The 27,441-nt window shown below is 39.5% G+C and overlaps 1 protein-coding gene across 1 annotated transcript in view; it reads left to right on the forward strand.

Moving 5' to 3' along the window:
- DPYS (dihydropyrimidinase) overlaps positions 1 to 27,441 on the forward strand; it is a 79,545-nt gene that overhangs the window by 11,059 nt on the left and 41,045 nt on the right. Inside the window, exons 2-7 of the mRNA XM_059901806.1 lie at positions 3,470 to 3,628; positions 8,962 to 9,141; positions 10,401 to 10,590; positions 22,502 to 22,658; positions 23,907 to 24,048; positions 26,135 to 26,277. Coding sequence (XP_059757789.1) covers positions 3,470 to 3,628; positions 8,962 to 9,141; positions 10,401 to 10,590; positions 22,502 to 22,658; positions 23,907 to 24,048; positions 26,135 to 26,277 — 971 coding nt within the window. The remainder of the gene's footprint in view (positions 1 to 3,469; positions 3,629 to 8,961; positions 9,142 to 10,400; positions 10,591 to 22,501; positions 22,659 to 23,906; positions 24,049 to 26,134; positions 26,278 to 27,441) is intronic.

The following is a 27,441-nucleotide window of genomic DNA, read 5'->3' on the forward strand; positions in this document are numbered from 1 at the left end:
AGCTTCCTCCGAAGCTGTTTCCTTCCTCTGAATTCCCAGGAGTCTTTTCCTCTTCTAGGGAGCTTAGCAATTTTAACTTCCCTTTAGCAATTCCTATACCACATTTAGTATGGAAGTGTACTTACTACCTATTATTACCATCTGATTATTTTATTATAATTGTTTGTGCATGTTTCTGTCTCCCCCTCTAGATGGTCTCATTATTTGTGTGTGTCTGATTATTAGTGTGTCACATGGTGGAGTGACCAGGTGAACCACTGGGGGGTCCAGTTTCTTCCATTTAGTCCCTTAGTCCTTGCTCTGTACAAGATCAAGAAAAGGGCGATCAAGAAATGGGCAATGTCAAAACACAAGAAACTGGTGATGTTGGTTGCTTCCTGGAAGACAGAATTGGAGGGAAGACTTTTCATTGCATTGTGTGTAACAGCCCACTCACTCCCTGTAATGGCTTACTTGGGTAGACATTTTTTTGGTAATAATTTTATTAAGATGTAATTGATATACAATACCAGTTAGCCATTTAGACTGTACAGTTTAATGTTCTTTAGTATATTCACAGAGCTGTGCAACCATCACCACAATCAATTTTAGAACATTTTTATCTCCCCAGAAAGAAGCCCATACCCTTTAGCTATCACCCCAACTTTCCCCAACCCCCCTGGCTCCAGGCAACCACTATTCTACTTACTGTCTCTATGGATTTATCTCTTCTGGACATTTCATATAAATGGAATCATATGATATGTGATCTTTTGTGACTGGATTCTTTCACTTATCATCATATTTTCAAGGTTCATCCAAGTTGTAGCAAGTGAATCAGAACCTCATTCCTTTTTATGGCCAAATAATATTCCATTGTATGAATATACCACATTTTGTTTATCCATTCATCAGTAGATGGGCGTTTGGGTTGTTTCCACTTTTTGATTATTATGGATAATGCTGCTCTGAATATTTGTGTACAAGTTTTTGTGTGGACATGTTTTCATTTCTTTTGGGTATTACTTAGGAGTGGAATTGATGGGTCATATGGTAACTCTATGAGGAACTGCCAAACTCTTTTCCAAAGTGGCTGCATCATTTTATTTATATTTCTACCAGCACTGTATCTAGTTTCCCCACATCCTGCATGTGATAGACATTTAATATGGAAAGAATTGCTCTTTAAGCTGGATTTTCTAGTTCAGTAGACACTAAAAAAGAACTTTCTTCCAACACTTTAATTAATAGCACTTTCTATTAGAAAAATGCCCTTCAGCCTCAAGGGATATCTGTGAGAAGACATTTTAGAAGGAAGAAGGTGAGAAGGTTAATCTGCATTCGAATAAAAATATAGAGCCTAAGGAATTTTTTCTGGTATTGTCATTATACCAATAGGGATTTCTTAAGAAATGCAAATATGCATTGTTTTGCCATGCATAAGGCAATTGTTATCGAAAGATAAAGTACAGGATCCTGTATAAATAGTGAGATTTCTGAGAGCAAAAAGAGTTGGAGTGGGACCAAGTGACTTAAGGACAAATAAAAATCCATTGAAGTAAGCAAGAACAAGGAGATAGAATAGAGCTCATGTAGCAGCTGGGACCTTGGGAGCACTCGGCATGTCTGGGGGGCTGTGAGTGGGGGGGAAGGTGACAGGGGTGCAGACCTGGGAGGGAAGCTGGTGGCACTCCCTTCTTTGCTGTAACATGACCATGTTTCTGGTGGTGAGATGAGTCAATGTATGAAAAGTGGGGAAATGCCTGATTCTAAAGCAGTGGTGCAAAGGCTCATCACTCATTGTGGGCCGAAGCTTATGAAGCACTTACCATGAGTCAAACACGGTATTAAGCAATTTATATACGTCACCCCAATTTAATCCTCCCAACAATCCTGTGGTTCAGGTACAATTATTGTCCTCACTTTACAGGTTAGGAATCAAAGGCACACAGAGGTTAAGAAATTGCTGTCTACACTCCCATGTTCATTGCAGGATTATTCACAATAGTCAAGATATAAATAAATTAACGTGTCCATCTATGAATGAGTGGATAAAGGAAATATGGTGTATGTGTACAATGGAATATTATCCAGAAAGAGGGAACTCCTGCCATTTGTGACAAAGTGGATGGACCTTGAGGACATTGTGCTAAGTGAAATAAGGCAGACAGAGAAACACAAATATTACATGATCTCACTTATATGTGGAATCTAAAAAAGCCAAACTCAGAGAAACCAAGAGTAGAATGGTGGTTGCCAGGGGCTGGGGACGGGGCGCATGGGGGGAATGGGGAGCTGTTGATCAAAGGACACAGACTTCCAGTTATAAGGTGAATAAGTTCTGGGGATCAAATGTGCAGAATGTACAGAACAATACTGTACAAGGAAAGAAGGAAGGAACAAATTAAGGAAGGAAGGGAAGGAGGAAGGACGGAAGGAAGGAAGGAAGGAGGGAAGGAAGTGGTTAAGGAATTGCTCAGAGTACCATAGCTGATAAGTGCTAAATCTGAGCTGTGCCCTGGAACCAATAAGCCTCTTTGGTCAGTGCCCTTAACCAGTGCACTAGTGTATCCCCGCCTATGTTTTTTTTTTTCACCTACATTGTCTGAACACAGCAGTTAAAAACACATTTAACCATCTTTTAATCTTAGTTTAAATAAAATCAAAGTCAGTAATTAGTCAAAGACGTGATTTAATAACTTAACAGTTTTTAATCCAGTTGTAATGTAACATAGTGTAACATGCCAGGGAAAATAGAAGCTTCGAGGCAGATAGCGCAGGGCCTTGTAGATCGTGTTAAAAAGATTAAACGCTATTCCAGAGGCAGTGAGAAGCATTCAGTTTTAAGTCTTAGAGTCAAGAGGTCACATGTGTGCTTTGGAATTTCCCCCTAATTGCAAAAAGGGGTTTGCATTGGAGGAAGTAAGAGCAAAACTGGGGACATAAAGATCAAGCTGAGGGGTGACACTAAGACCAGAGCATTAGAGGTGGATTAGAGGGGACAGCTGAGAATTAAGGAGTCACCAGTTGGTTGTGGGGAATGAAGGCGAGGTGGGAATCACGTGAGTCTCCCAGGATTCTGTGTGGAACACAGTGTAGTTAGAGATAACAGTTCACCAAGATTGATTCTAATGAAATGGATTGTACAATGATGTTTTCTTGAGAAGAAAAATGTTTGCATCTTCTCCGTTTTTCCATTTTGGTTTTTCTTTACAGCCTTCACTATTTTCTTTGGTCAAAGCCATTTTCATTTCATCAGACGTGTCATTCTTTTTGCAGAAGCAATTCCAGCTCTTTTAATACTTCAAACTTTAATTTATGGGACATCTATTCATGTCTCTCTAGATCTTTTAAACAGGCAGCATCTTTGTGCAGTTTCCTGGACCCATCAAGTTTGCCCGAGTGCTTGCAAATGCATGTTGTTCAAGGAGATAAATGACTCAACTAGAAAACTGTTGGCTAACCTGTTGAAACTCTCTTGTGATTCCAGGCTGCCCTGGCAGGAGGCACCACCATGATCCTTGATTTCGCCATTCCTCACAAAGGCCACTCCCTCATCGAGGCCTTTGAGACCTGGCGAAGCTGGGCTGATCCCAAAGTCTGCTGTGACTACAGCCTTCATGTGGCGGTGACATGGTGGAGTGAGCAGGTGAACCACTGGGGGGTCCAGTTTCTTCCATTTAGCCCTTTAGTCCTTGCTCTGTGCAAAGATCAAGGAACAGGCAATGTCAAAACATAAGAAGCTGGTGATGTTGGTTGCTTCCTGGAGGTCAGAATTGGAGGGAAGACTTTTCATTGCATACTCTTTTGTACTGTTTGAATTTTGAATCATGTGAGGTATTATCAATTTAGAAAACTAAAAAAAAATTTAAAGCATATGAAGGTGGTAGGATAAATCCCTTATACTCATTCACAAAAGACTTTCCTAATATTTAATTCATGAATTGTAAATACTTTAAATGTAATTTTTAAAAGTACTGGACTTCTCAACTTCAACAATACAGGACACTTTTAAGCAGTCTTTTCCCACAGATCAGAACTTTAGTTAGAAATGTTTTTAATATCTGGGAAAAAACCAAGGAAGCGACAGACTGGGAATGTGTTCAAGGCCTTCTCCCAGCTGTGCACTAACCTGGTGCTCTGCAAACATCAACACCTGGTCAAAGTATTTCAAAACAGAGCTTACACAACCTTCCGTATCTGCTAATTATTTAGGTCATGGCAGAAATGATAACATGATTCAGACAGAAAAGACAGTTTTGAGAGATGTTAAAATATGTTTATTTTTTTTCCCGTGAAAACATGTATGTGTACTTTGGAAGAAACTTTTACTTGTGGTTTAAATCAATAACATGTTTTTCCACATTGAACTTAATTCAGAACTCGTTTTGCCAGAAAGGGCTCACGGGATGAATTTATTTGAAGTTACCATGTAACTTATGTCCCTCCTTCCTCCCAAAATTTGGACTGTAGACACCAAGTTAATATAAAACAAGTAATCAGTCTTTAACAGATAGTTCAGCAAACATACTAGCAAGGTTTATAGTCCAGAGAAAAAGTTAATTTTTCCCCAGAAACGCCATTCTAACTGAGGCATCTTATCTCTTTCGTGCTTTTAGGGTCTTCCTACCTTCCTTCTTCCCTCCCTCCCTCCCATCCTTCCTCTCTATCTCCCTTCCTTCTTTCCCTTCTCGCTTCCTCCTTTCCTCCCTCTCTTGTTTTATGAGATAGAGCAAAGGTGAAGATGTTTGCCCTTACCAGTGTTTCTCACACTTTAATATGCAAATGATTACCTGGTGAATATTGTTAAAGCACAGATTATGTTCAGTAAGTGTATTAGTTTGCTAGGGCCGCTGTAACAAAGAACTACAAATTGGGTGGCTGAAACAACAGAAGTGTACTGTCTCACAGTTCCGGAGGCTAAAAGTCTGAGATCAAGGTGTTGGCCGTGTTGGTTCCTTCTGAGGGCTGTGAGAAGAATCTCTTTCATGCCTCTCACCAGCTTCTGGTGGTTTCCTGACAATCTCTGGTATTCTTTGATTTGTAGGAGCATCACCTGAATTTCTGCCATCATCTTTACATGATGTTGTGTGTGTGTGTGTGTGTGTGTGTGTGTCTAAATTTCCCCTTTTAATAAAGACACCAGTCTTATTGGATTGTGGTCCACCCTGCTGACCTCATCTTTTTTTTTTTTTAAGGTTTTTTTTTTTTTTTAATTTATTTATTTTTATTTATTTTTGGGTGTGTTGGGTCTCCGTTTCTGTGCGAGGACTTTCTCTAGTTGCGGCGAGTGCGGGCCACTCTTCATTGCGGTGCGCGGGCCTCTCACTGTCGTGGCCTCTCTTGTTGCGGGGCACAGGCTCCAGACGCACAGGCTCAGTAATTGTGGCTCACGGGCCTAGTTGCTCCGTGGCATGTGGGATCTTCCCAGACCAGGGCACGAACCCGTGTCCCCTGCATTGGCAGGCAGATTCTCAACCACTGTGCCACCAGAGAAGCCCTGACCTCATCTTAATTAATTACATCTGCAATGCCCCTATTTCCAAATGTTGACCGGAAACAAATAGACTGCTGGGTATTTCTCCAGCAAAGATAGGTTTATTTGGGATCAGCAGAGAATTGCAGTTCAGGGTCTGCAAGCTTGGCCAGCCACGTGCAAGTCCCCGAAGGGCAAGGGAAGGAGCAGGCTTTCATAGAGGGGGAAAGGAAGCTGGGAGGCCTGTAGTAAACAAAGAGCCCGTGACTTTTCATTGGCTGAGCCCTTGCCAAGAAAGGAGTCTTTTTTTTTTTTTTTTCCCTGTGTTGACATGCAGGTGTGAGAGCTCCCCCTTCTGGTCTCCCGACATCCGCTTAATTGAGGTTTCTATTTATTAATTTTTTACACAAGTGAGGTCACATTTGGTACTGGGGTTAGGACTTCAACATATGAATCTGGGGGGACACAGTCAACCCATAGCAGTAGGTCTGGGGCAGGACCTGAGATTCTGCATTTCTAACAAGCTCCCAGGTGGTGCTGATGGTGCGAGAGCAATACAGTATAGTAAGACTTACCCATGGGTATGGATGTGGATGACAGGGACGTTTAACGAGGTCACCTTCAGAAAGGCTCTTCTTCTCAGGGAGTAATAGGTATTTCATCTGAGCAATGCAGATCATAATTCCCTTTGGGAACCCCATTGTGTGAATATTCCAACAATGTTTAAAGCATTTTTTTTCTGACTATAAAAATAATAGACTCATGGTAGAAAATATGAACTTATAAAGAAGCTTAAAAAAATGAGGCACACTATCCCAAGTCCTACCTTTGCTGTTGTCACTTAATGTACCTTGGAACCCATTCCATCATTTCAGTGATGACCACTCTCAACATTTTGGTGTTTGCCGTTCCTTTTCATGCATTTATTCATCCAACAAAAAGCTATTGAGTGGCCACTATGGACCAGGCAGTATTCTAGGATATAGCAAGGGACAAACTGTACAAAGACCCTGCTCTTATGGGGTGGAAATTCTAGAGGAGGAGGCAGGCCATCAACAAGTAACTATATTATATGCCAGGTGATAAAGCGCCATGGAGGAAAGTAAGGAAAATTAGTAAAGGAATAAATAATGATGGAAGTGAGTAACTTAATATGTGATATTGTCATTTTTAAAACTTTACTGATTCAGTAGGGAAAAGTTGCGTTGTTTTATTTTGTACTTTTTTTTTTTAAAAAAAATTATTTATTTATTTATTTATGGCTGCGTTGGGTCTTCGTTGCTGCACGTGGGCTTTCTCTACTTCTGGCGAGCAGGGGCTACTCTTCATTGCTGTCTGTGGGCTTCTCATTGCAGTGGCTTCTCCTGTTGTGGAGCACGGACTCTAGGCACGCGGGCTTCGGTAGTTGTGGCACGCAGGCTCAGTAGTTGTGGCTCACGAGCTCTAGAGCACAGGCTCAGCAGTTGTGGTGCACCTGCTTAGTTGCTCTGCGGCACGTGGGATCTTCCTGGATCGAACCCATGTCCCCTGCATTGGCAGGCGGATTCCTAACCACTGTGCCACCAGGGAAGTCCCTATTTTGTACTTTTTAATCAGTAGGAAGGTTAACATTTTTTCCATGTTTATTAGTCATTTGTATATACTGTTTGAACTGTAACATTTTTTACCTAGAATGTTAGGGTTTTTCTTATCAAGTAGAAACAGCAATAACTCTTTTTAAATTTTTTATTAACTAAAAGCTATAATCCTATGTCTGTTATACATTTTTATGTTTTGTTGTATATTTTTGTTTTATATTTTATGTTATATATATATATTTACTTGTATGTGTGTGGGGGGTTTTTTTTTTAACATGTAGAAATTCAAGCAATTTTATTTGATCAAGTCTTCTGACTTTTCCTTTGAAGTTTTTAGTCTTTGATGAGACTAGAATTGGACCTGCAAGGGCAATTACTAAGCTAGTTTTGATCTGAACTTGTCCCTTACCGTTGGTGTGATGTTACGATTTATAATAAGAAATGCATGTCTGGTCTTCGTTCCCATTTCCTGCACAGAGCTCCTAAAACCCTTGGAATTTCCTAAGTGATGAGAGCAACAAAGGTGTCTTTTATTATGTTAAAGAAGTGATTTTTAGACCGCACCTAAAGATGGGGGCTGATTGACCCAGGAGCCAACTGTATTATTGGAGGGTTGAAAATTTCAGTCCCACCCAGCTGACCTCCGGGGAGGGCAGAGGGGCTGGAGTCTGGATCAGTTGCCAATGGCCAATGCTTTAATCAATCATGCCTGTGTAATTGAGCCTCCGCAACAACCTAAAAGGATAGGATTTGGAGAGCTTCCAGGATGGTGACTGAATGGAGATTTGGGGAGAGTGGCGCTCTCAGAGAGGGCATTCAAGCCCCGTGTCTTTCGCCATTCCTTGCCCTATGACGTACCTCTTCCATCCAGATGTTCATCTATATCCTTTATCGTTTCCTTGTATCATAAACTGGTGATCCAGTAAGTAAAATGTTTCTCTGAGTTCTGTGAACCGCTTTAGCAAATTAATCGAACCCATGGAGGGGGTTGTGGGAAGCTCTGACTTATAGCCAGTTGGTCAGAAGTGCAGGTAACAACCGGGACACCCCATAGCACTGAACGCTTAACTTGTGGAATCCAGTGCAGTCTACCTGGTGCAGGTAGATAGTGTGAAAATTGAGTTTAATTGTAGGATACCCCCCCGCTGGTGTCTGGAGAGCCGCTTGGTGAGGGTGGGGAACCTCCCCACCTCCACACATTGGAATCGGTGATCAGAACCTTTTAGTTGGCAACCCAGAAGGCTCCTGAGGCTTCTGATAGGTCCAGAGTCGCTCAACTCCCAGGAGCTGCCAGTGGCTCAGTCTGCATCTTCCACTACCTTCATCTCTGAACTCATCCTGTAGGTTTCAGATTTGACCCCAAACCCTTACTTCGCATTAGCTCTGATTCCTTCTAGAGACACAGTTGCTTCTGTTGCTGCCAGTGGCTTTGTTTTCATGTTCTAGAATAATTTCTTCTCATCAGGAGATAGATGCTGAGAATTTCATAAAGTATAACAATGAAGTATTTGGGGGAAATACTATTAACTCACTCATGACTTAAAAGTATCGTAGGGACTTCCCTGGTGGTCCAGTGGCTAAGACTCTGCACTCCCAATGCAGGGGGCCTGGGTTCGATCCCTGGTCAGGGAACTAGATCCCACATGCCGCAACTAAAGATCCCGCCTGCCGCAACTAAGACCCAGCGCAGCCAAAATAAATAAATAATTTTAAAAAATAAAAAAATAAAAGTATCGTAGCAACAGCAATTCATCAGATGAAATGAGGTCTAACCTAGGGGAAAGATCAAGACCTTAATTACATTTTTCTGGAGTTCAACTGATGTCCTTATTTTACTTCATTTTCTTCTGAATGCAAGATTTTGGAGAATGCTGATATTATCTTTAAATTAAAGAGTGACGTTTTGTTGTGGTTTTTGTGCCCTTTTAGGTTAAAGAAGAAATGAAAATCCTTACCCAAGATAAAGGTGTGAACTCCTTCAAGATGTTTATGGCCTATAAAGATCTGTACATGCTGAGAGATGGGGAGCTGTACAAGGTCTTCTCTCGGTGCAAGGAAATTGGAGCAATTGCTCAAGTTCATGCAGAAAATGGAGACCTAATTGCAGAGGTAAGTAACTGCCTTCCAGAACTTCCACAGAAATGAAAATGGCCATAACTTAAGGTGAGGATGACTGGCCCCATGTAGGTAAATTCTTTTAATGGATTGGAAGAAAGGAAATTCAGAAACTAATTTTATGTGGCTTGGAAACACATGACTTGAATTACTTGCTGCCTGGCTCTGAGTTTTTTGCAGGTGGTATATGTATTGGAATGAGGAGTTCCCTTTTTCAAATCAGTTATTAGATCTCAGGCAAGGTTTATTCTAAAAACACAAATATTTTTCTTTGTGTCCCTAGCATTTTTTTTTTTTTAGGTAGCTCAAGCTGCTGGTTCAGAATGCCAAAGTGTGGACATCGGTGAAATCTGATGACTAAAGCAGTGCATTAGGTAGCTGTTTAAAGCCCCATTCTTTTCAGAAACTGGGTATTAAAATGTGCTGTGGAGGAATCTAGATGATATTTCTCATGTTAGTTCCATTATTAATGCCCGAAGGGTACACCATCTGCAAGATTTAAAGAGCTGTCTCTTACCCTTTATATTAGCTGATCTTTCTCTCTCCCTGGGCTCACTTCCCATTACAGTCAGTGAGATGGAGGCCCCATGGCCAGGATGAGGGGGGTGTGGTGGGCAGGGGGGCTGATAAGAGGAAAGCATGAGCTGTAAGCTCAAACACACCAGGTTTAAACTGGACTCCTCCGCGTCCTAGCTGTGTGACACCAGGCGAGTCATTTTGACACTCTGAGTCTTGACTTCCTGCCTTTTTTGTAAGGAAGGAATAACACTTTTGGAGAGAGGAAATACTGGTCTAATATCACTCCGTGGATTGGGGGAGGAGGCAGTGAAGAGAATGAATCAGTAAAACGTAGAACTAATTACATAATAGCATGAGTCACTTCATCAAGGATATAATATGGGGGACTAGAATACTTTGTTTTATTATATTTTGTTCTGAACCAATAAAAAGTCTTAAATATGGACACTACTTTTCAAAGACTGTAAGTAGAACAGACCTCATTATCTTTGTCACCTTTTCAATCAAAATAATTTGATTGTGAAATATGTATATGAAAAATTAACACATGCTTTGAGAGTAGTAGATTATTTTTACCCAAAACACACACTGTCTACACCACAGTCACACACACCTATACCTATTAGATCTAAAATAAAAAAGCCTGGCAGTGCATTCGTTTCACAACAAAATTATGGGAGTTGTCGTTAGTAAACCTTTCTCACCGGTGTGTATGTTCCTGCTGCCTTTTTTAGGGAGCGAAGAAGATGTTGGCTTTGGGGATAACGGGTCCTGAGGGCCATGAGCTGAGCCGCCCAGAAGCGGTGGAGGCAGAGGCCACGCTGAGAGCCGTCACCATAGCCGGCGCCGTGAACTGCCCTCTGTGCGTCGTGCACGTGATGAGCAAGTCCGCAGCAAGGGTGATAGCAGATGCCAGGAGGGATGGTAATTCCTGAACTGTAGCCTCGCTTACAACTAGTACTGTTAGCTGAAGAGTAAGGTAAAATAACGCCAACCCCTGCTTTTGCTTATCAGACAGTTGCCCATGAATTTCCACAACTTTTCTTTCTTTTTTATTTTGAATCTTTGAATTTTATTTTTTTATACAGCAGGTTCCTATTGGTTATCTATTTTATACATATTGCTGTATATATGTCAATCCCAATCCCAACGATTCTTCCTCCCTTTTTATTAGCATCCTTTCTGTGTTCTCGCAGTCTTACATGTCTGTCTGTTTCTGCCCTCTTCAGCCGCAAGCCCCGCCCTTCACACCACTAACTGCCAACTCTCCAGTGAACTTTACAGAAGCTTCCCTGGCTCTTAGGCACCTCCGCTAGCCCTTCCAGTACCTGAATCAGGGTCAGGCAGGGCACACAGTAGGTGCTCCACAAATTTCTTTTGAATCGAATTGATTCGTCTCACAGCAACTTGGTTGTTGGCGCGATTGAAGCAATTATCCAAATAGTGTTTTTATGACAATTATTTTAAGATTTTTAAAGCAAAGTTATGTTTACTCCAAATTACTTAATTGCCTCACTTCTATAGTGTAATTTTATATGTAAACAGTCATCTTAAAAGAAAGAGAAAATCTCCTATTTTTGATAAGAATTGAACATGGAAATAATTTTATTCATTGGCCAGTACTGGGAAAGGAAGAATGAAAAACAAATAAGGTGTGTTTTATTCAGTACTTTAGACCCTTCTGGGATGTGGTACTGGTTTCTATCTCTCACTTTTAGGAACCTGGATAATCAGAAATCGTTGTGTAAATCATCCTGTCTATTTGTTTTTTTAAACTGAAACTGGCTGCATTTTTATAACATGGATCTTAAAAACTATGAAAATAGATTTGGCATGTCTATAATTGACACTAAAATAAATTTTTTCAAAATTGCTTCTTGTTGCTTGAGTTTCAATAAGGATTTTGTGCAAGCTAAATGCATTTTTAAATGTAATATATCAGTATCGTGTACTAAGAGTCACCTCAGTTTCACACAGGAGTTAATAAGGTCTTACTACCAGCCATTTCTGGTTGCTTTTTTTCCCCACATATAGTATAATTTCAGTATAAAAGAGCACACCCCTTCAAAAAGAATCTGTACTTCAATTTTAAGTTATAGCTTTAGGTTTTGCCACCAGATGGCGCCGTTGCTAGCTCTATGAAATTGGTTTTCTCTATTTGCTTTGAAAGTGGTGTACCGTGTCCCATAGCCTGTCAGTTAGGTCCGTAATGTCAGAATATGGTTTAACAAACAGCAAAATCAGCAGAAATGGTCAATCTTAACCCACCAGCAATCTGTGATTTTGCCAGTTCTGTCAGGAAACAGTTTCTCGATTAGAGTATTTATTTTGCATTGGGATAGAATTCCATTAGCAGCGGAGTAAGTCTAGGGAAGGTTTTAGAATGTAAATCGTAGGCAGAAAACTATTAAAATTAAATATGAATATTTTAATTTTATTTTAAATTATTTTTAAATATAATTTTATATTTTGAATATGTAAAACGTGTACCTGGCCCAAAAGTCAAAGTGATATATTAAAAGATATATTCTCAGAGATATCTTGCTTCCTTCCCTAGCTTCTTCATCACATACCCTATAAGTAATTATTTTTATTAATTTATTTCTGGCCTACCCTGTAGTGTTTCTCTTTATGAAAAAGGAACATATCTATATTTTTATTTCTCTTTCTTTCCTACTTGAAAGGTAAAATCCATAGTGTTCTGTATCTTGTTTTTTCCTACTTGAAAATATGTCTTAAAGGTCAGCTCATATTAGGTATAGAGAGCTTCCTCATTCTTGTTTACAGGTGCAGAGCATGCCACTGTATTTTTTCAACTAGTCTCTAATTATGGATATTTGGGTCGTTTCCAATCTTTAGCTGTTACAAATAAAACCACAGTGATGTCCTATGCCTATGCTATTTCATATTTGTGGAAGGTGTATTAGTTTCCTATTACTGCTGTAACAAATTACAGCAAACCTAATGGCTTAAAACAACACAAATTTATTATCTTATAGCTCTGGAGGTCGGAAGTCTGCAATTGGTCACACTGGGCTGGAACCAAGGTGTTAGCAGGGCTGTGTTCCTTCTGGAGGCTCTAGGGGGTATGCCCTTCCTTGCCTTCTCTAGCTTCTAGAGACCACCTACATTCCTTTGTTCCTGTCTCCCTTCCTCCATCTTCACAGCCAGCAATGGTGGATGGAGAACATTGCATTATTCTGATCTCTCTCTTCTACTTTAAGGGTCCTTGGATGACATTGAACCCACCTAATTAATTCAGGATAATCTCCCTATCTCAAGATCCTTAATTTACTCACATCGGTGAAGTCCCTTCTGCCAAGTAGGGTTAACATATTCACAGGCTATGGGGATTAGGACATGGACATCTTTGGGGCACCATTATTCTGTCTCCCGCAAAAGGGTAGCCTCAGGGTAGAGTCCTAGAAATGAGAACCTGGAAATAGTTCAAAGGGCAAGTGCATATCTACTTTTTGGACGTTGCTAAATCCTTTTGCAAAGGGGTTGTAAACATGAAATACTTAAAATGTCAGCCCAAATGATTTACCGTAATAACACTTGTGAAAATACTCTAATGCGCAATTTTCAGAGGCAGCAGAGGTCCAGAATAAATTAGCACGAGAGATTGTTCCATCGCTGGCATGTGACCTCTCCCAGGTGGTCAAGCAGTGTCAATCCATTCACATGGTGACTGCATCAGCCAATCCAAGGGCAGATCCGTGGGGAGTACAGAGTGACAAGAGCTGGTGGACACACTGACCTTTTATAGAAGATTCCTCTACTCTGTACGCATTTATTATCTAACGTAATTTCTGAACATAAAAGAGCAAGATACATCTATTCATTGTTACCTTGTTTAAAGAAGAAAAAATTCAGCCTTATAGATTTGTAATATGAACATCTGTAAATACCTTTGCCAGCCCATTCCATCATCTAGGGCCTTGCCACTCAGAGTGTGGTCCCTGGAACACAGTGCTGACATCCCGTGAGAGCTCGTTAGCGATGCAGGTCCTTGGACCTCATCGCAGATGCACTGAATCAGAATGTGCCCTTATAACCAGAACCCCAGGTGATTCCTATGCGTATTGAATTTGAGACTCACTGCCCCAGGAGGCACAAAAGATACCCAATTAGTAACTGTCTCTGTTGTAGTTGCCTAGCAATACAATGCTCTTATTACCTTGGATTTTATTGTTGAATTGCCAACTATATACCGCAGAGGTAGCGACCTGAGGGTTAATGATTATAACAGCTAACTTTGTTGAGTGCTTAATATGTGCTTGGCACATATTTTAATATATCTTTTATCTCATTTCAAGTTTTATTATATATTATCTCATCAATGCATTGTGATATACAATATTTTTTTAAATTGTCATAACAATGCTTCAAGCTAAATTTTTTCACTGTTTTGTGACTGATGAAATTGAGGCTTGGAAAAGTTTGGTAAATTAAGCCCATGATCACTTTACTAGTACGTGCTAAACCTGAAATTCAAGTCTATCCAACTCCAAAGCCCACATTTTTTATTACCCTCCGCCCTGTTCCAGAAGAAATCAGTTTACAGAGTTGGGAAATGCAGATACCAAGTTTATATTTAATTGGTTTTGTTTATTGGCCTTACATTTTTAACAAATTTATTTAAAATATTGCCATCATTTTGTTATTTTTTTATCATTGTTAAAAGAAGAAAACATTCCAGAAATGGAAATGATCAAGAATCTATTAAGTGAAGAGTAAACATCTTCTATCTCTCTCAGCTCAGTCCTTGGAACTAGCAATTTTTAACCATGTCTATTTTTTTGGTGGTTTCCTTCAAATTTCTAAACCATAAATTTGTAAGTAGTGACATAAATTTTTGACAGTATCACTTGACTCTGAGTGATGAAAAAAGAACAGTCTAGCCTACATAAATCTTACCTCTCACCTCCTGAGTTTTGTTAGTAGTAAATGTTCACTTCAGGTAATATTACTTAAATTTATGTGTTTTGGCTATTTTTTGTGTGTGGTATCTCTTTATTTTCTACTAGGCTGAGAAGGAATTGAGAGGCCAAGCATCACCCTCTCTGCCCCCTCCCGACTTCTTTCAGCCGTATTATTATCTTTACATGGACAGGAGTTACCGCATTTTCATTTGGCTCTAGAACTAGAATGAGGTCTTCCAAGCTTTGTCTATAGGTTAGGTCTAAAATTTAGAACTGTTATATAAAGTAAGATTGTGGAAATATTCTTCTTGGTAGAAACAATTCAGGAGAAGAGAACCTCAGAGGAATTTATATCCCTAACTTGAGAGTGAAAGCTAATGTCATTTAACTCTTGGAGAGGCCATCGCCAAGTGTCAAGGTGAAGTGGGTTTCCTTTCCTACACTCCCATAAGATAAATGGCATGCCTTATTTTAATTTGCTACATATTTAGACCATTATTGTCTTGTAAAGTTTTTTTGGGCTTGGAATTTTTCCAGTTAGCTCTTTTGAATATAGGTTCAGAAAAGAAACATGTACACCTTCTTTACTATATCATGAAGATTTTCCAGCTTCTACCTCATACCTTCTATTGAATGGAATCAGCTTCTATTGAAATGAATCAGCTCTTCTTGCAGAGATATTTTTTTAGGAGGAGAATCTTTTGGCTTTCTGCTTTATTTTTATACTTTCCAAGATGTAGAGATGCCATCCTTGGATTTCTTTTCACAGAATCCTAGGTTGGATATACTGTTTCTTGGTTCCCATCTCTCCCCTTTCCTTGAATTACTGTGAAGATTCTCATGTGGTTTTTTTTTTTTAAATACTAATTGTAAAGTCTGCAGTGGATATATAGGTGTTCAACTTTTTTCCAGATTTTATGTTTTTGTTTTTAAATTTTGTATTTATTATTTTTATTTTTGGCTGTGTTGGGTCTTCGTTTCTGTACGAGGGCTTTCTCCAGTTGCGGCAAGCGGGGGCCACTCTTCATCGCGGCGCGCGGGCCTCTCACTATCGCGGCCTCTCTTGTTGCGGAGCAGAGGCTCCAGACGCTCAGGCTCAGTAGTTGTGGCTCACGGGCCCAGTTGCTCTGCGGCATGTGGGATCTTCCCAGACCAGGGCTCGAACCCGTGTCCCCTGCATTGGCAGGCAGATTCTCAACCACTGCGCCACCAGGGAAGCCCCTCTCATGTGATTTTTTAAAAAAATATTTATTTAGTTAGTTATTTCGCTGCATCGGGGCTTAGTTGCCCTGCAGCATGTGGGATCTTAGTTCCCTGTCTCCCCTGTGCTGGAAGGCAGATTCTTAACCACTGGACCACCAGGGAAGTCCCTCTCATGTGAGTTTTAAAGGAAGAGTGTTAGAAGGTAAATTTTCTGATTCTTTGTCCTCAAGCTTGTTTGCAACTTGAATGGACATAGAATTCTAGGTTCAGAATTATTTCCTTGTGAATTATAAGGGCACCATTTCATTCTCTTCTGGCGTCTAGTGTTACTGATACATAGACAAATGCCAATAAAATTCATGTCCATTTGTCACTTTTTTCACCATCCGGAAGATTTTTATATTTCCTCTTCATTTTAGACTTCCAGAAATTATATTAAGACTATGTTTAGCAGTAGGATTTTTAAAAATTCACCTTCATGTTCAGATGTCTGTTTAATCTGAAGGCTGATCTTTGATTCTGAAAATTTTTCTTCTATTATTTCCGTCATATTAATTTTCTCTGTTCCTCTCTTGGAATTCCAGTATAAGACCTCTTGAACTAAGCCTCCATGTCCTTTAACTACTTTCACCTTTTAAAAAACCTGCTTTTTGCTCTATATTTTAGGAAAGGATTTTGTTTACTTCTTTCCTTCTAATAAACTTTAATTTTGGTAATCATATATTTATTTCCAAGAAAACACTTGTTCTCTGATAGCTCTTTTTTTTTTCCTACAGTTGCTTACTTTCAAATTTTTTTCCTTCAATAGATGAGATCTTTTTGACCTCATTAGAATACTAACAGAGATTTTTTTCTTTTTTTTTAATTCTGTTTCCAGGATTATCTTTGTTTCTTGCTGAGTCAATTTTTCAGTTTTTTTTTTAAACATCTTGGCCCTTCTTTTTATGTTGTTTGTTTTTTCTTTAAGTGTCTGGTGATCTTGGGCTGTCTGTATTCATGACTGGACAGTTCAGGTGATTAGAGTAGGGAGCTGGTGTGGATTCCCTCTGCTGTTGAGCAGGGCCCGCCCCCAAATGAGAGCAGCAACAATGAGACTATGAACTTTGTGAATGTAAACGGGGCGTGGTCACTGGTGAGCTTCGGTTTTCAGGTGAGCTTCACTCTGTAGCATCAGCACCACCTTAGAAAGCTTTGTCCCCCAGGCAGAGGGCGGGATGAGGGCTAACTGCCCCAACTCATCCCCTTCCCCACTCCCGGAGGAATGCCTGTCATGACGCTTCTGCTCTTTTGAGTTCAAGCTGTAGCTGCCTCTACTTTCCTTAATAAGCATTGCCGTCCCATCAGCTTTCTGTCTTCCTACAATCTATCGTAACCTCTGGTCGGCCATGGTTCCTCTTTTTATTCTCAGCACACTTTTGGATTTTGTTCATCTGTTGTACATCTTCACCAGGGTTTGATGTGAACTGGGAAGCAAGAGACGGGAATGCATGTTCAGTCCATCAACTTTCTTTCAAAGCCTGCGGTTTCCCTACCATGATATTTCCTTTTAGCATTCAGCACCTGCAATAAAAAGTGAAAAGCAGGTTACAGGGAAAAGAAGAAAGCTTTCACATGCAAGCCATGGAAACTGAGTTGCCTTTGACCGTTTGCAAGGAATTTCAATTTCATGCTTATTTCAAGTCTCAGTTAATCTAAGTTGAGTAACTATAGGTTAGTTCCCATCTTTACTGTGAGAAGCCACTTTTGCAAAAATGAGGCAAGGGAATCAGAAGGCTGTCCCTACAGTGTTATCCTTTTCTTCCAGAAGCAGAATCCCCCCTCCCTTGCTCCATACCCCCAGTATAAAGTTGTTGGTGCTGAATAGAGAAAACCAAATCTCACGCAAGTACGATGAGCTGACGCTTGGTAACGAGTGCTTTTCCTAAGAAAGGATTGATGTGTGCCCGAGTTAAGGTGGATTTGAATCTCAGGCTTCCTTTTTTCTTTCTTGTGCATGAACATCCGAACATCCCTTGTCCTTTAAATTTAGAACAAGATGATTTACCTTATGTCCAACTGCAAAGCAGTTCAAGACTGCCCATTTTAAAAGATTAAAAAAAAAAAAAGAATTGTGTAACCATAAGGAAACTAACATTTGTAGAATGTATTTGTTTGCTGCTCTAACAAAGTACCACAGACTGGGTGGCTTAAAACAACAGAAATTAATTTTCTCACAGTCCTGGAGGCTAGAAGTTCAAGACCTAAGTGTTGGCAACATTGGTTTTCCTGTGGTCACCGAAGGAAGGATGCGTGCGCTCCAGACCTCTCTCCTTGGCTTGGAAGGGCTGTCTCCTCCCTGTGTCTTCACGTTGTCTTCCCTCTGTGTGTGTGTGTCCAGATTTCCTCTCCTTATAAGGACCCCAGTCGTATTGAATGAGGGCTCACTTCTAATGACCTTATTTTAACCTAATTACCTCTTTTGAGGACCCCAGTCATATTGAATGAGGGCTCACTTCTAATGACCTCATTTTAACCTAATTACCTCTTTAAAGCGCCCTATCTCCAAATACAGTCACATTCTGAGATACTGGGGGTTAGGACTTTAACATGTGAATTTTGACAAGGGACACAATTCAGCTCATAACATGAAGTGACTGCAGGATCCCAGGAAGATGCTAGGTATTTTTGTATACGTTAAGTTGTTTGATCCTCACAAAATTGCCACACTAGAGGGACGTTATGATCCCATTTCATAGATGAGAAAAACTGAGACCAAGAGCAATGACTTATCATGCACAAGGTCACCAACTAAAAGCAAGATCAGGATTTGAACCTAAATTTGTGTGATCTACTTTATTATGCTGCTTCTACATATTTTCCTTCTCAATTATTTTCTTTCTTTGTAAGTGTAATATTTTGAATGCAAGCAAAGCCCAGGAAGGTTCTACTTTATCCTTCTAGCTGGGAGAAATTATTTTTATAAAAGCGTTTGGCCTTTTGTTTGGCAGGCAGTGCTTCCACTCCTGGGCACCTATGCCAGCTTCTCTGCATCTTTCAACCTTTTCTAAAAGATCCCATGACTTGATTACATGCTGCTCCCAAATTCAGACAAGATGTTAACATCTGCTCTGTCACTTTCATCTAATAAACAATGGGCTGTCTGGTCAGGGATGGGGGTTAGTTTTGTTTGGTTTGACATGTTTCACTATTTGGAAATCGTAACAATCTCTCAGAGAGCGGAACTCCTTTAACTGGGAGATTGCATCATAAGTGAAGACTCTTTTTTGGTTTTGAGCTAAAGGATGGAGAAAGAAGGAGAGAACACGTATGGGGAGACAGGATACAACATAATGTGAAACTTGCTGAGACAGTGGGAGGATATTAATGATGGATATGTACTGTCTCCCAGGAGTTGCTGAAATCGTCTGGTCTCGAATGTAATCAGGAGAGTATCAGACTAGGACAGATTTAGGCCTTTTCATTACTAACCTGTTAAGTGTAGCAAATCAAACCAATAAGTGAAATTGGAAAATTGCTTAACCATGTCCACAGATCTTATGGTTGACTTTTAAAAATACATGCTCTTTACCAAGAAATGAAAAATGATACTTTTCCTACTAACATACTGCGTATGTATGGTATGTTATCAGTATACTAGGATTCTAATTCTAATGTACCACTCACTACCCCTGTGTCATAGACAAATTAGTCTTATTGAGTGTCAGTTTCTTTGTCTGTCAAACCAGTGTTTGGGTTGCCATGAAGGTCAAGTAAGGTATATGATCTTCAAGCTGTATTTGCAAACTCTAGAGTGCTATACATACATTAGATATGTTTATTACTACTTTATTTCTGGCCCAAATCTAACAGAACCCACCATTATGCTTAATTAATCTAGTTTGATTCTTCAATTTATGTATTATCCTGGCCCCTTGTTTCCTTTTTACAGCTTGCATGCTGTTTAGTCCTTTGAAAAATGTCTTAGAACCATTGTGAAATACAGGGAAGAATAGTTAGAAATTTTTACTTTTTTATTTTTTCATTTTTTTAAGTACTTACAGATAATTAATGGGGAGACAGTTGAAAATAACCCTGTTAACGAAGAGATTGTTGTATATACCAAAAAAGTGGCACATCATATTTTAAAGGTGCTAAGCCCTTCCAAGGAAATTACCTGTCATCTGGTTTCAAAACAGTCCTGGCAAACTCCTGGTAGATGCTGACACTTTTAATTTTTCCTGAGAGCTATTAAAATTGTAGAAATTTTGGAACTGTATTCCCATACCACCTTGATGGGCCAAATGATTGAACAGAACATGTGATTAGACTCTTTCCTCTGTAATGAAGTACCAGGAAAAATCCTGAGTTGGCAACTTGTAAAGCGATTGCAGATCAAGAATCTGAGTTTTTTCATTGTCCAAGCATCCATAAGAAGTTCTCTTGGAATAGGAAGGTCTCTTCGTACTTGCAAATACAATACCATGCCCGTCCTGTTATCTCTCCAGTAAATAGTGCATTACCTCTTAGTTCATGTTAAAAGTGATTGTTTCTTGTTCGGTACACCAGAAGGAGATACTAACGGCATTTCCTCTTTTCTGGGAATAGGACAGTAAGAAACGGGGTGGTATTCATCTAGTGTGCGTATATCGTGAAAGTGAAGGATATTAGCCATGGCTAAGTTCTTGGAGGATAACTTTTATTAACAGTAGTTTGATGCTAGGTTACATAAGAGGCAAAGTTGGTTAGGCTTCAGGCAGCCTTGCTTTCAGGGTTTTTCAAATCCCTAGGCTCACTGGAGGAAGATGGCTCATTTTGGGGAGAAATGATCTGTGAGGTGATAGGGTGCTACGTTCCAACTCAATATGACTCAGGCAGCTGGTGGCCATCCACGGTCAGGACTCTGAGGAAATCAGTGCATTTCAGTTGTGTATCAGGATTTTAACTAAAGTCTGGCATCTGGTTAACCAGAGTGAAGTAATTGGGATGCCAGCTTCTCCTTTCTGTGCACTCTCCTTCATGACTGCTTGGATATGAGCAGGTTGGTGCCAAAGAATCTATTATGCTGACAAATGCTAATCAGAGATAGGCTCCTGATTTTAAATTCAAATTCACTACAAGCTATTAACTTTTCTAACATTGTGTGCTTTTGATGGCCTCATTTGCATGATTTTATAAATATGCATTTCTGGCTACAATTTTATTATCTGAGTGTTATTTTATTTAACATAAGTTTTTAGAGGAGGTTTAAGTTAGAGGAGGTACCTTAAGGGTGTGCAAAGATGATCAATCTACTTGCAACAGAGATATAGTGTGGTTGGACTCCGTATGACCATATGATCATTGTCATCAGGATAGTATAGTGTAGAGGTTAGGACCACTCAAGTCAAACTGCCTGGATTCGGACCCTACCTTCTCCACCCCATCTATGCTGAGTGCATGTAATTTAACTGTACAGAAGTTACTTAATCCTATAAGCCTTAACCTCATCTTTTTTAAAAGTTTTATCTTTATTTATTCTCTTAAAATATAGTTGATTTACAATGCTGTGTTAGTTTCAGGTGTACCGCAAAGTGATTCAGTTATACACATATATACATATATATATATTCTTTTTCAGATTCTTTTCCCTTATAGAGTATTACAAAATATTAAATATAGTTCCCTGTGCTATACAGTAGGTCCTCGTTGTTTATCTGTTTTACATATAGTAGTGTGTATTTGTTAATCCCAAGCTCCTAATTTATCCCTCCCTCCCTTCCCCTTTGGTAACCATAAGTTTGTTTTCTATGTCTGTGGGTCTATTTCTGTTTTGTAAATAAGTTCGTTTGTATCATTGTTTTTTAGATTCCACATATAAGCGATATCATATGATATTTCTCTTTCTCTGTCTGGCTTACTTCACTTAGTATATGATAATCTCTAGGTCCATCCATGTTGCTGCAAATGGCATAATTTCATTATTTTTTATGGCTGAGTAATATTCCATTGTATATATGTACCACGTGCTCTTTATCCATTCACCTGTTGATGGACATTTAGGTTGCTTCCATGTCTTCCATTTAGGTTGCTATTGTAAATAGTGCTGCAGTGAACATCGGGGTGCATGTATCTTTTTGAATTATAGTTTTCTCTAGATATATGCCCAGGACTCATACTTTAACGGAGATAATAATAGCTTTTCCCAGATAGGGTTTTTGAGAAGATTCCATTAGAATGGCACATATATCAGCCAGCTTTTGCTAGGTTATGCTACAGTAACAAATTAACCAAAAATATCAGTGGCTTACAATGGCAGAGATTTATTTCTTATTCATACTCATATCCATCATCGGTTGGCTCTGCCTCTGCTCTATAGTCTCTTCATTCTGAGACACACCTGAAGAAGCAGCTTCTACTGGTCTCATGACAGAGGGAGAACTCGTTGTGGCTTTAACAGGTTCTGCTTGGAAGCGGCACATGTTACTTCTATTCATATATAATTGGCCAAAGGAAGCCATGAGGCCAAGCCTAATATCAGCGAGTGGGTACAATCATCTACCACAACACGCAATGCACACTGACTGGAGCATAGTAAAGGCTCAGTAAACATTAGATTTTACTTTTCAGTCCTGATCAGAGAGGTAAATTGTAGCTTAGGTAAAACAGAGAAGAATAATATTTATGTGTTTGTCAAATGGCTCTCTTAAGAGCAAATCGAGGTGCTGAACGCTTCCCTTTGAACTTTCCAGGGAAGGTGGTCTATGGAGAACCCATCACAGCAGGTCTCGGCACAGATGGCACTCACTACTGGAATAGAGAATGGCCCCATGCAGCCCATCACGTTATGGGTCCACCCCTACGACCGGACCCTTCAACGCCTGACTTCCTCATGAATCTATTGGCTAAGTAATTGTTTAGTAGATGACTGTAAGGTGTTTTGCCAAAAGAAGATGTTTTGCTAGTCCCAAAACTTGAGTGTTTTGAATGTAAGAGATCTTGTCCTACCATCTGGACCTTCCATTGACCTCCCAGTCTTCTGTTCTACTTGACCTCACAGGCCCTGGGGAATCCTTCATCTGGAGACCCAAAAGCATTTGCTTAATTGTATTATGATGTGGTGTAAAATCTCTCCTGGCCACAGAGAAATCAGATCATTTTTACTGAAATTTTCCTCTGCTCTGATTTTTTTGTTGTCTTTTCTATCTCTTGCTGCCTAGGACCAGGTCTCTTCAATATGCCCCATTTTTATCATACAGAATAGTCTTGAATATTTTTCTATGCTGATATAACCCAGGAACCAGATGTGCTTGTTGTATAGATACAAGAGATGATGATCTAGGGCAGAGCCACTGGAGAGGTGAAAGGCAAAATCCTACCCTCTGAGCAGATTATCCCCATGAAAGGCCATCCAAACTATTTTCAGATGCTGTTTTGGGAGACATTTTGATCATTTTTCCTTGAGAAATACACCATTCATGGACATTCAGACATTCCCCGTTCACGGATACTCAGATCCAAGTTAACAAAGAGCTTTTCACCACAGACTGTCCAAGAGTTCACTTGCCATTTCCTTTCAGGCTCCTACCTCCTTCAGCCTTCTACATCCCCAAGGTGACTCACAGGTCAAAGCACAATTCCTGTTGCTCGTGACCTCAACATCCTCAGCCAGTGTCCCACCTCTGCTCATCACAACATTGCCATGTGGCCAGGGGCTGCCTCTGTTCATGTGAATCACCCTGGTTCATCTTTGTGTAGTTCTGTACTCACAAGAAATGTTCACTTATGTTATTGCCAGTGATCCTGAATAATTGTCATCAAGTATATATAATTACCAATTTCTAGATGAGAAACTGAGCATTGGAAAAACTCATAGTCATATAACCAGTAGGTGATGGAGCCTAGAACCCACTTTTTCTGACCCAAGCACGATCCTTCATCATGCTTCATGTAAGAGTATTATTCTCCAAAAGTGTTTCCTGGAATAGAGACAAGCATGGGTGAAATATGTACTTGAAAAAGCTGCTCATTCTCCATTGCAGTTTTCTGACTATCAGTTGAGAATGGGGTCCAGAGACCAGGGAAGGTTGTGGTAGCTTCCTCCTGACATATTCTGTCTACTCACCCCTATTGCTCTTGTGTGTTTCTCTTTTACAGTGGTGATCTAACCATAACAGGGTCTGACCACTGCACTTTCAACACCTGCCAGAAAGCTCTTGGGAAGGATGATTTTACTAAGATTCCCAATGGAGTGAATGGTGTTGAAGACCGGATGTCAGTAATATGGGAAAAAGGCGTGGTGAGTTTCACAGGATTCAGTCTGTTTTGCCTGATTTTTCAGCCAGAATCTGGCCCATTTTAGGACCAGAGTGGCAAAAGCCTTCACAGAAAAGTTTTTTGATTGTTTTCACTAGAGTGGAAACTGGGAATACAACAGTATCACCACCACTGTGCCATGCCCCAAGATAATAATGAAAAACAATTTTCTTCTCTGCATGGTTTAGAGGATGCTTTGCACCATGATGCAGACATTAGGGGATAAATTTAGATTGGGTACCTAGAGGATTATTCTTGAAATCTTTGAAATGTAATAGCACTTCTACTTGATTTCCATGTTTTTGAATCCTAGTTCCTCCTGTGTCACTGATATAAATACTTGGAATGATTGAAAGAACATGAAGAATTTTTATTACATTCATACCTCCTTTTCATATAAAAATGTAGATATCCCTTTTAAAGAACTTTTGGATATTATGTTTTAAAAACTGCTGTATGAGGTTACATAAATAATAATCCAAAATATAGAAAGAGATTTTTTTTTTAAATTTCATGATTTAAAAATTTCTGCCTGAGGATGAAGAAGAATCAAATGGCTAAATGTTCATATGTTAGCCTATCCAGCCAGCTGACAAGTGTAGTTGTAAAGATCAGCAGTGGAGACTTGCCTGGTAAGACCTGAGGTCCCCATTGTCATGCCATTCTCACCCATCTCTCAGAACCCCTCCCTTCAATGGCACATTAATCACATCTCACACCTCAGAATCCCTTACACATACCCCTCACTTCTAGCTCTAATATTTTACCAGGTCTTGTCAATTTTATTTCCAAAATGCCTCCTTATTTCCACCATCGTGTCCACCATTCTACTTTGAGTCCCATGTCTTGTTTGGACCATTGCAGTAGTCTCACAGCTGGTGCCCCTGCCTCCACTCTCTGGCTTACTACAATCTACCCCATACTCTAAGACCAGAGTTGCCTTTCAAACACCAGAGTCTGTTTATGCTACTTTCCTCTCTAAAATCCTTTAATTTTCAGCATTACTTATTGGATGATATTTGAACAGTTAATTTACATGCAAGGATCTTCAAAACATCTCTACAGCCCTATCTTCTACCAATTGTCCTCTCCACCCCCTGCTACCTCTACCCTAATTCTAAGCATCCCAGATGACTATTCTTCTCTTTCTCTTTGCTTAGACTTTCTTGATAACAGTCCAACCTTTCACTTTGAACTTGTGTGAATTACAATGAGTACCTTCATTACAGCAAGATTTTCATAATATATAAAGTGTATAAATGGCTTTAAAGTGATCAGATACTTCTTCATAATATACAGGAGCCTATGTTATTTTCTGAAACATTCAGATGGTTTATTTAGGGGAAAATTACTTTCAGGACATGATTCTTAATGTTTTTATGAGATGGGGACCCTTTGATAATTAAATAAACCTTAAGGATGCTCTTGCCATGTAAATGTACATAGGGATAAATTCTCAACATTTAAAAACAAATCATTTTAGAGGGATCACATCCCACTGAAGTTTGTCCATATTAAAATCTCTTACAGCAGACTGTCCATGACTGTTGGTTCATGTAAATTTCAGTAGCACAAAATTGAACCTCTTAGTTGATTTCTAAAAGCGTAGTCACCTGAATTATAGGTCTATCTTATTTTAACTCTATAATACTCCATATAATGTCTACATGATCATCTCATAAATCTTAGGCCCAGATTATAAATGTAGTAGGTGGTGGTAGTAAACTTTAAACAAGAATTGGAAATATTACCAATATTTAGCTCTTGTCTGTGTGATTTTGGAAAGAATGGGAAAAATTAATGGGGCTGTTTTGTTAAGCTGATAGGTTCTTGAAAAATTATCTTCAGGCTTCCATATATAACCCCATTCATCCCCATCATTATCATTATGATTGTTTAAGATTTATCAGTATTCACAGGTGTGTTTGGCTTCACGATATAAGAAATTAGATGCAGTTTTATTTGGTTCTAAGAGAGAAAATTCTTGTACTTTGATTGACAGGAGATTTTTAGTGTTTTATCATTTATCAGAAAAAGAAATGTATTTTCTTCCTTGAATTGTTTTACAGCACAGTGGCAAAATGGATGAAAACTGGTTTGTGGCAGTTACCAGCACAAATGCAGCTAAAATCTTTAATCTGTATCCAAGAAAAGGAAGAATAGCTGTGGGCTCAGATGCTGACATTGTGATTTGGGACCCAAAAGCCACAAGGTAAGTCTAAGTTTTTGTATTGGCTTCTCCATGGAGACAAAGCACTAACTTGCAAAGAAATTTTCATTGGCCTTAATCAGCCATTTCTTATTAGGTGATTTATTTAGCCAGGCTCAGGTATTTTGAGCCTATGCACAAGATAAAGGTTTTGATGTACAAACATTCTTTTGTTTTCCTTGGCATAGAGAATGCAAAAGTTGTGTTGCTTCCCATTCCCTGGAAATGCGTGTGTGTATAAAACCAGTATGAATTTCCCACTTCAGTGCTTGTCAAACACCTGAGTTCACATGGAGGAAAGGTGCAGAGCAATGAAGAAAAGGAAAGGCTTAGTTTGAAAAGGGCTGCATTGAAAACTCGAAATAATTACAGCCTTTTTGCAGCTTCCAGATAGAAAAATTCCAGCACAAAGGATGTCACTTTTAGTTAGCCAAATTTTCCAGCTGAGTTCATCTTGAGCCTGTCATTCCCAGTAGACTCCGGCTTTTTGTTTCCAATTTCCATAATTCTATGTGAGTATCTCAGGTTTGGCTGATTCAACCAATTCAGAAAAGTATTCAATAGAAGCTGAAGCTTTGTTAATTTCTCCTTATAGGATGTTGGCACAGACAACACCTGCATCCTGATTTCTGTTTTTCATAAACTCTGCAGCTGTAATGGAGAAAATTCCACATACTTTAACATTGCGTGTGTGTGTGCATGCACGCGTACGTGTGCAAACAGGGATACGATAAGACCTTCTAACCTTTAGTGAATAGGCATTTATTCAAAGTCTATTAAGGGTTATGTTGTAGTAAACAGACGTCTAATGTAGGCATACCTTATTGCACTTCACAGATACCATGTTTTTAACTAACTGAGGGTTTGTGGCAAACCTGCATGGAGCAAGTCTATCAGCACCAGTTTTCTAATAGCATTTGCTCAGTTTGTGTCTCTGCATCATATTTTGGTAATTCTTGCAATACTTCAAGCTTTTTCATTATTATTACGTTGGTTGTGGTGATCAGTGATCTTTGATGTTACTATTGTAATTGTTTGGGGACGAACTGAACCCCTGTAAGACAGTGAACTTGTGTGTGCTCTCACTACTCCACCAAACGGCTGTTCCCCCGTCTCTCTCCCTCTTCTTGGGCCTCCCTGTTCCCTGAAACACAACAATATTGAAAT

The sequence above is a fragment of the Balaenoptera ricei genome, chromosome 17, assembly GCF_028023285.1.
Source record: "Balaenoptera ricei isolate mBalRic1 chromosome 17, mBalRic1.hap2, whole genome shotgun sequence".
In the NCBI taxonomy this organism is placed as follows: domain Eukaryota; kingdom Metazoa; phylum Chordata; class Mammalia; order Artiodactyla; family Balaenopteridae; genus Balaenoptera; species Balaenoptera ricei.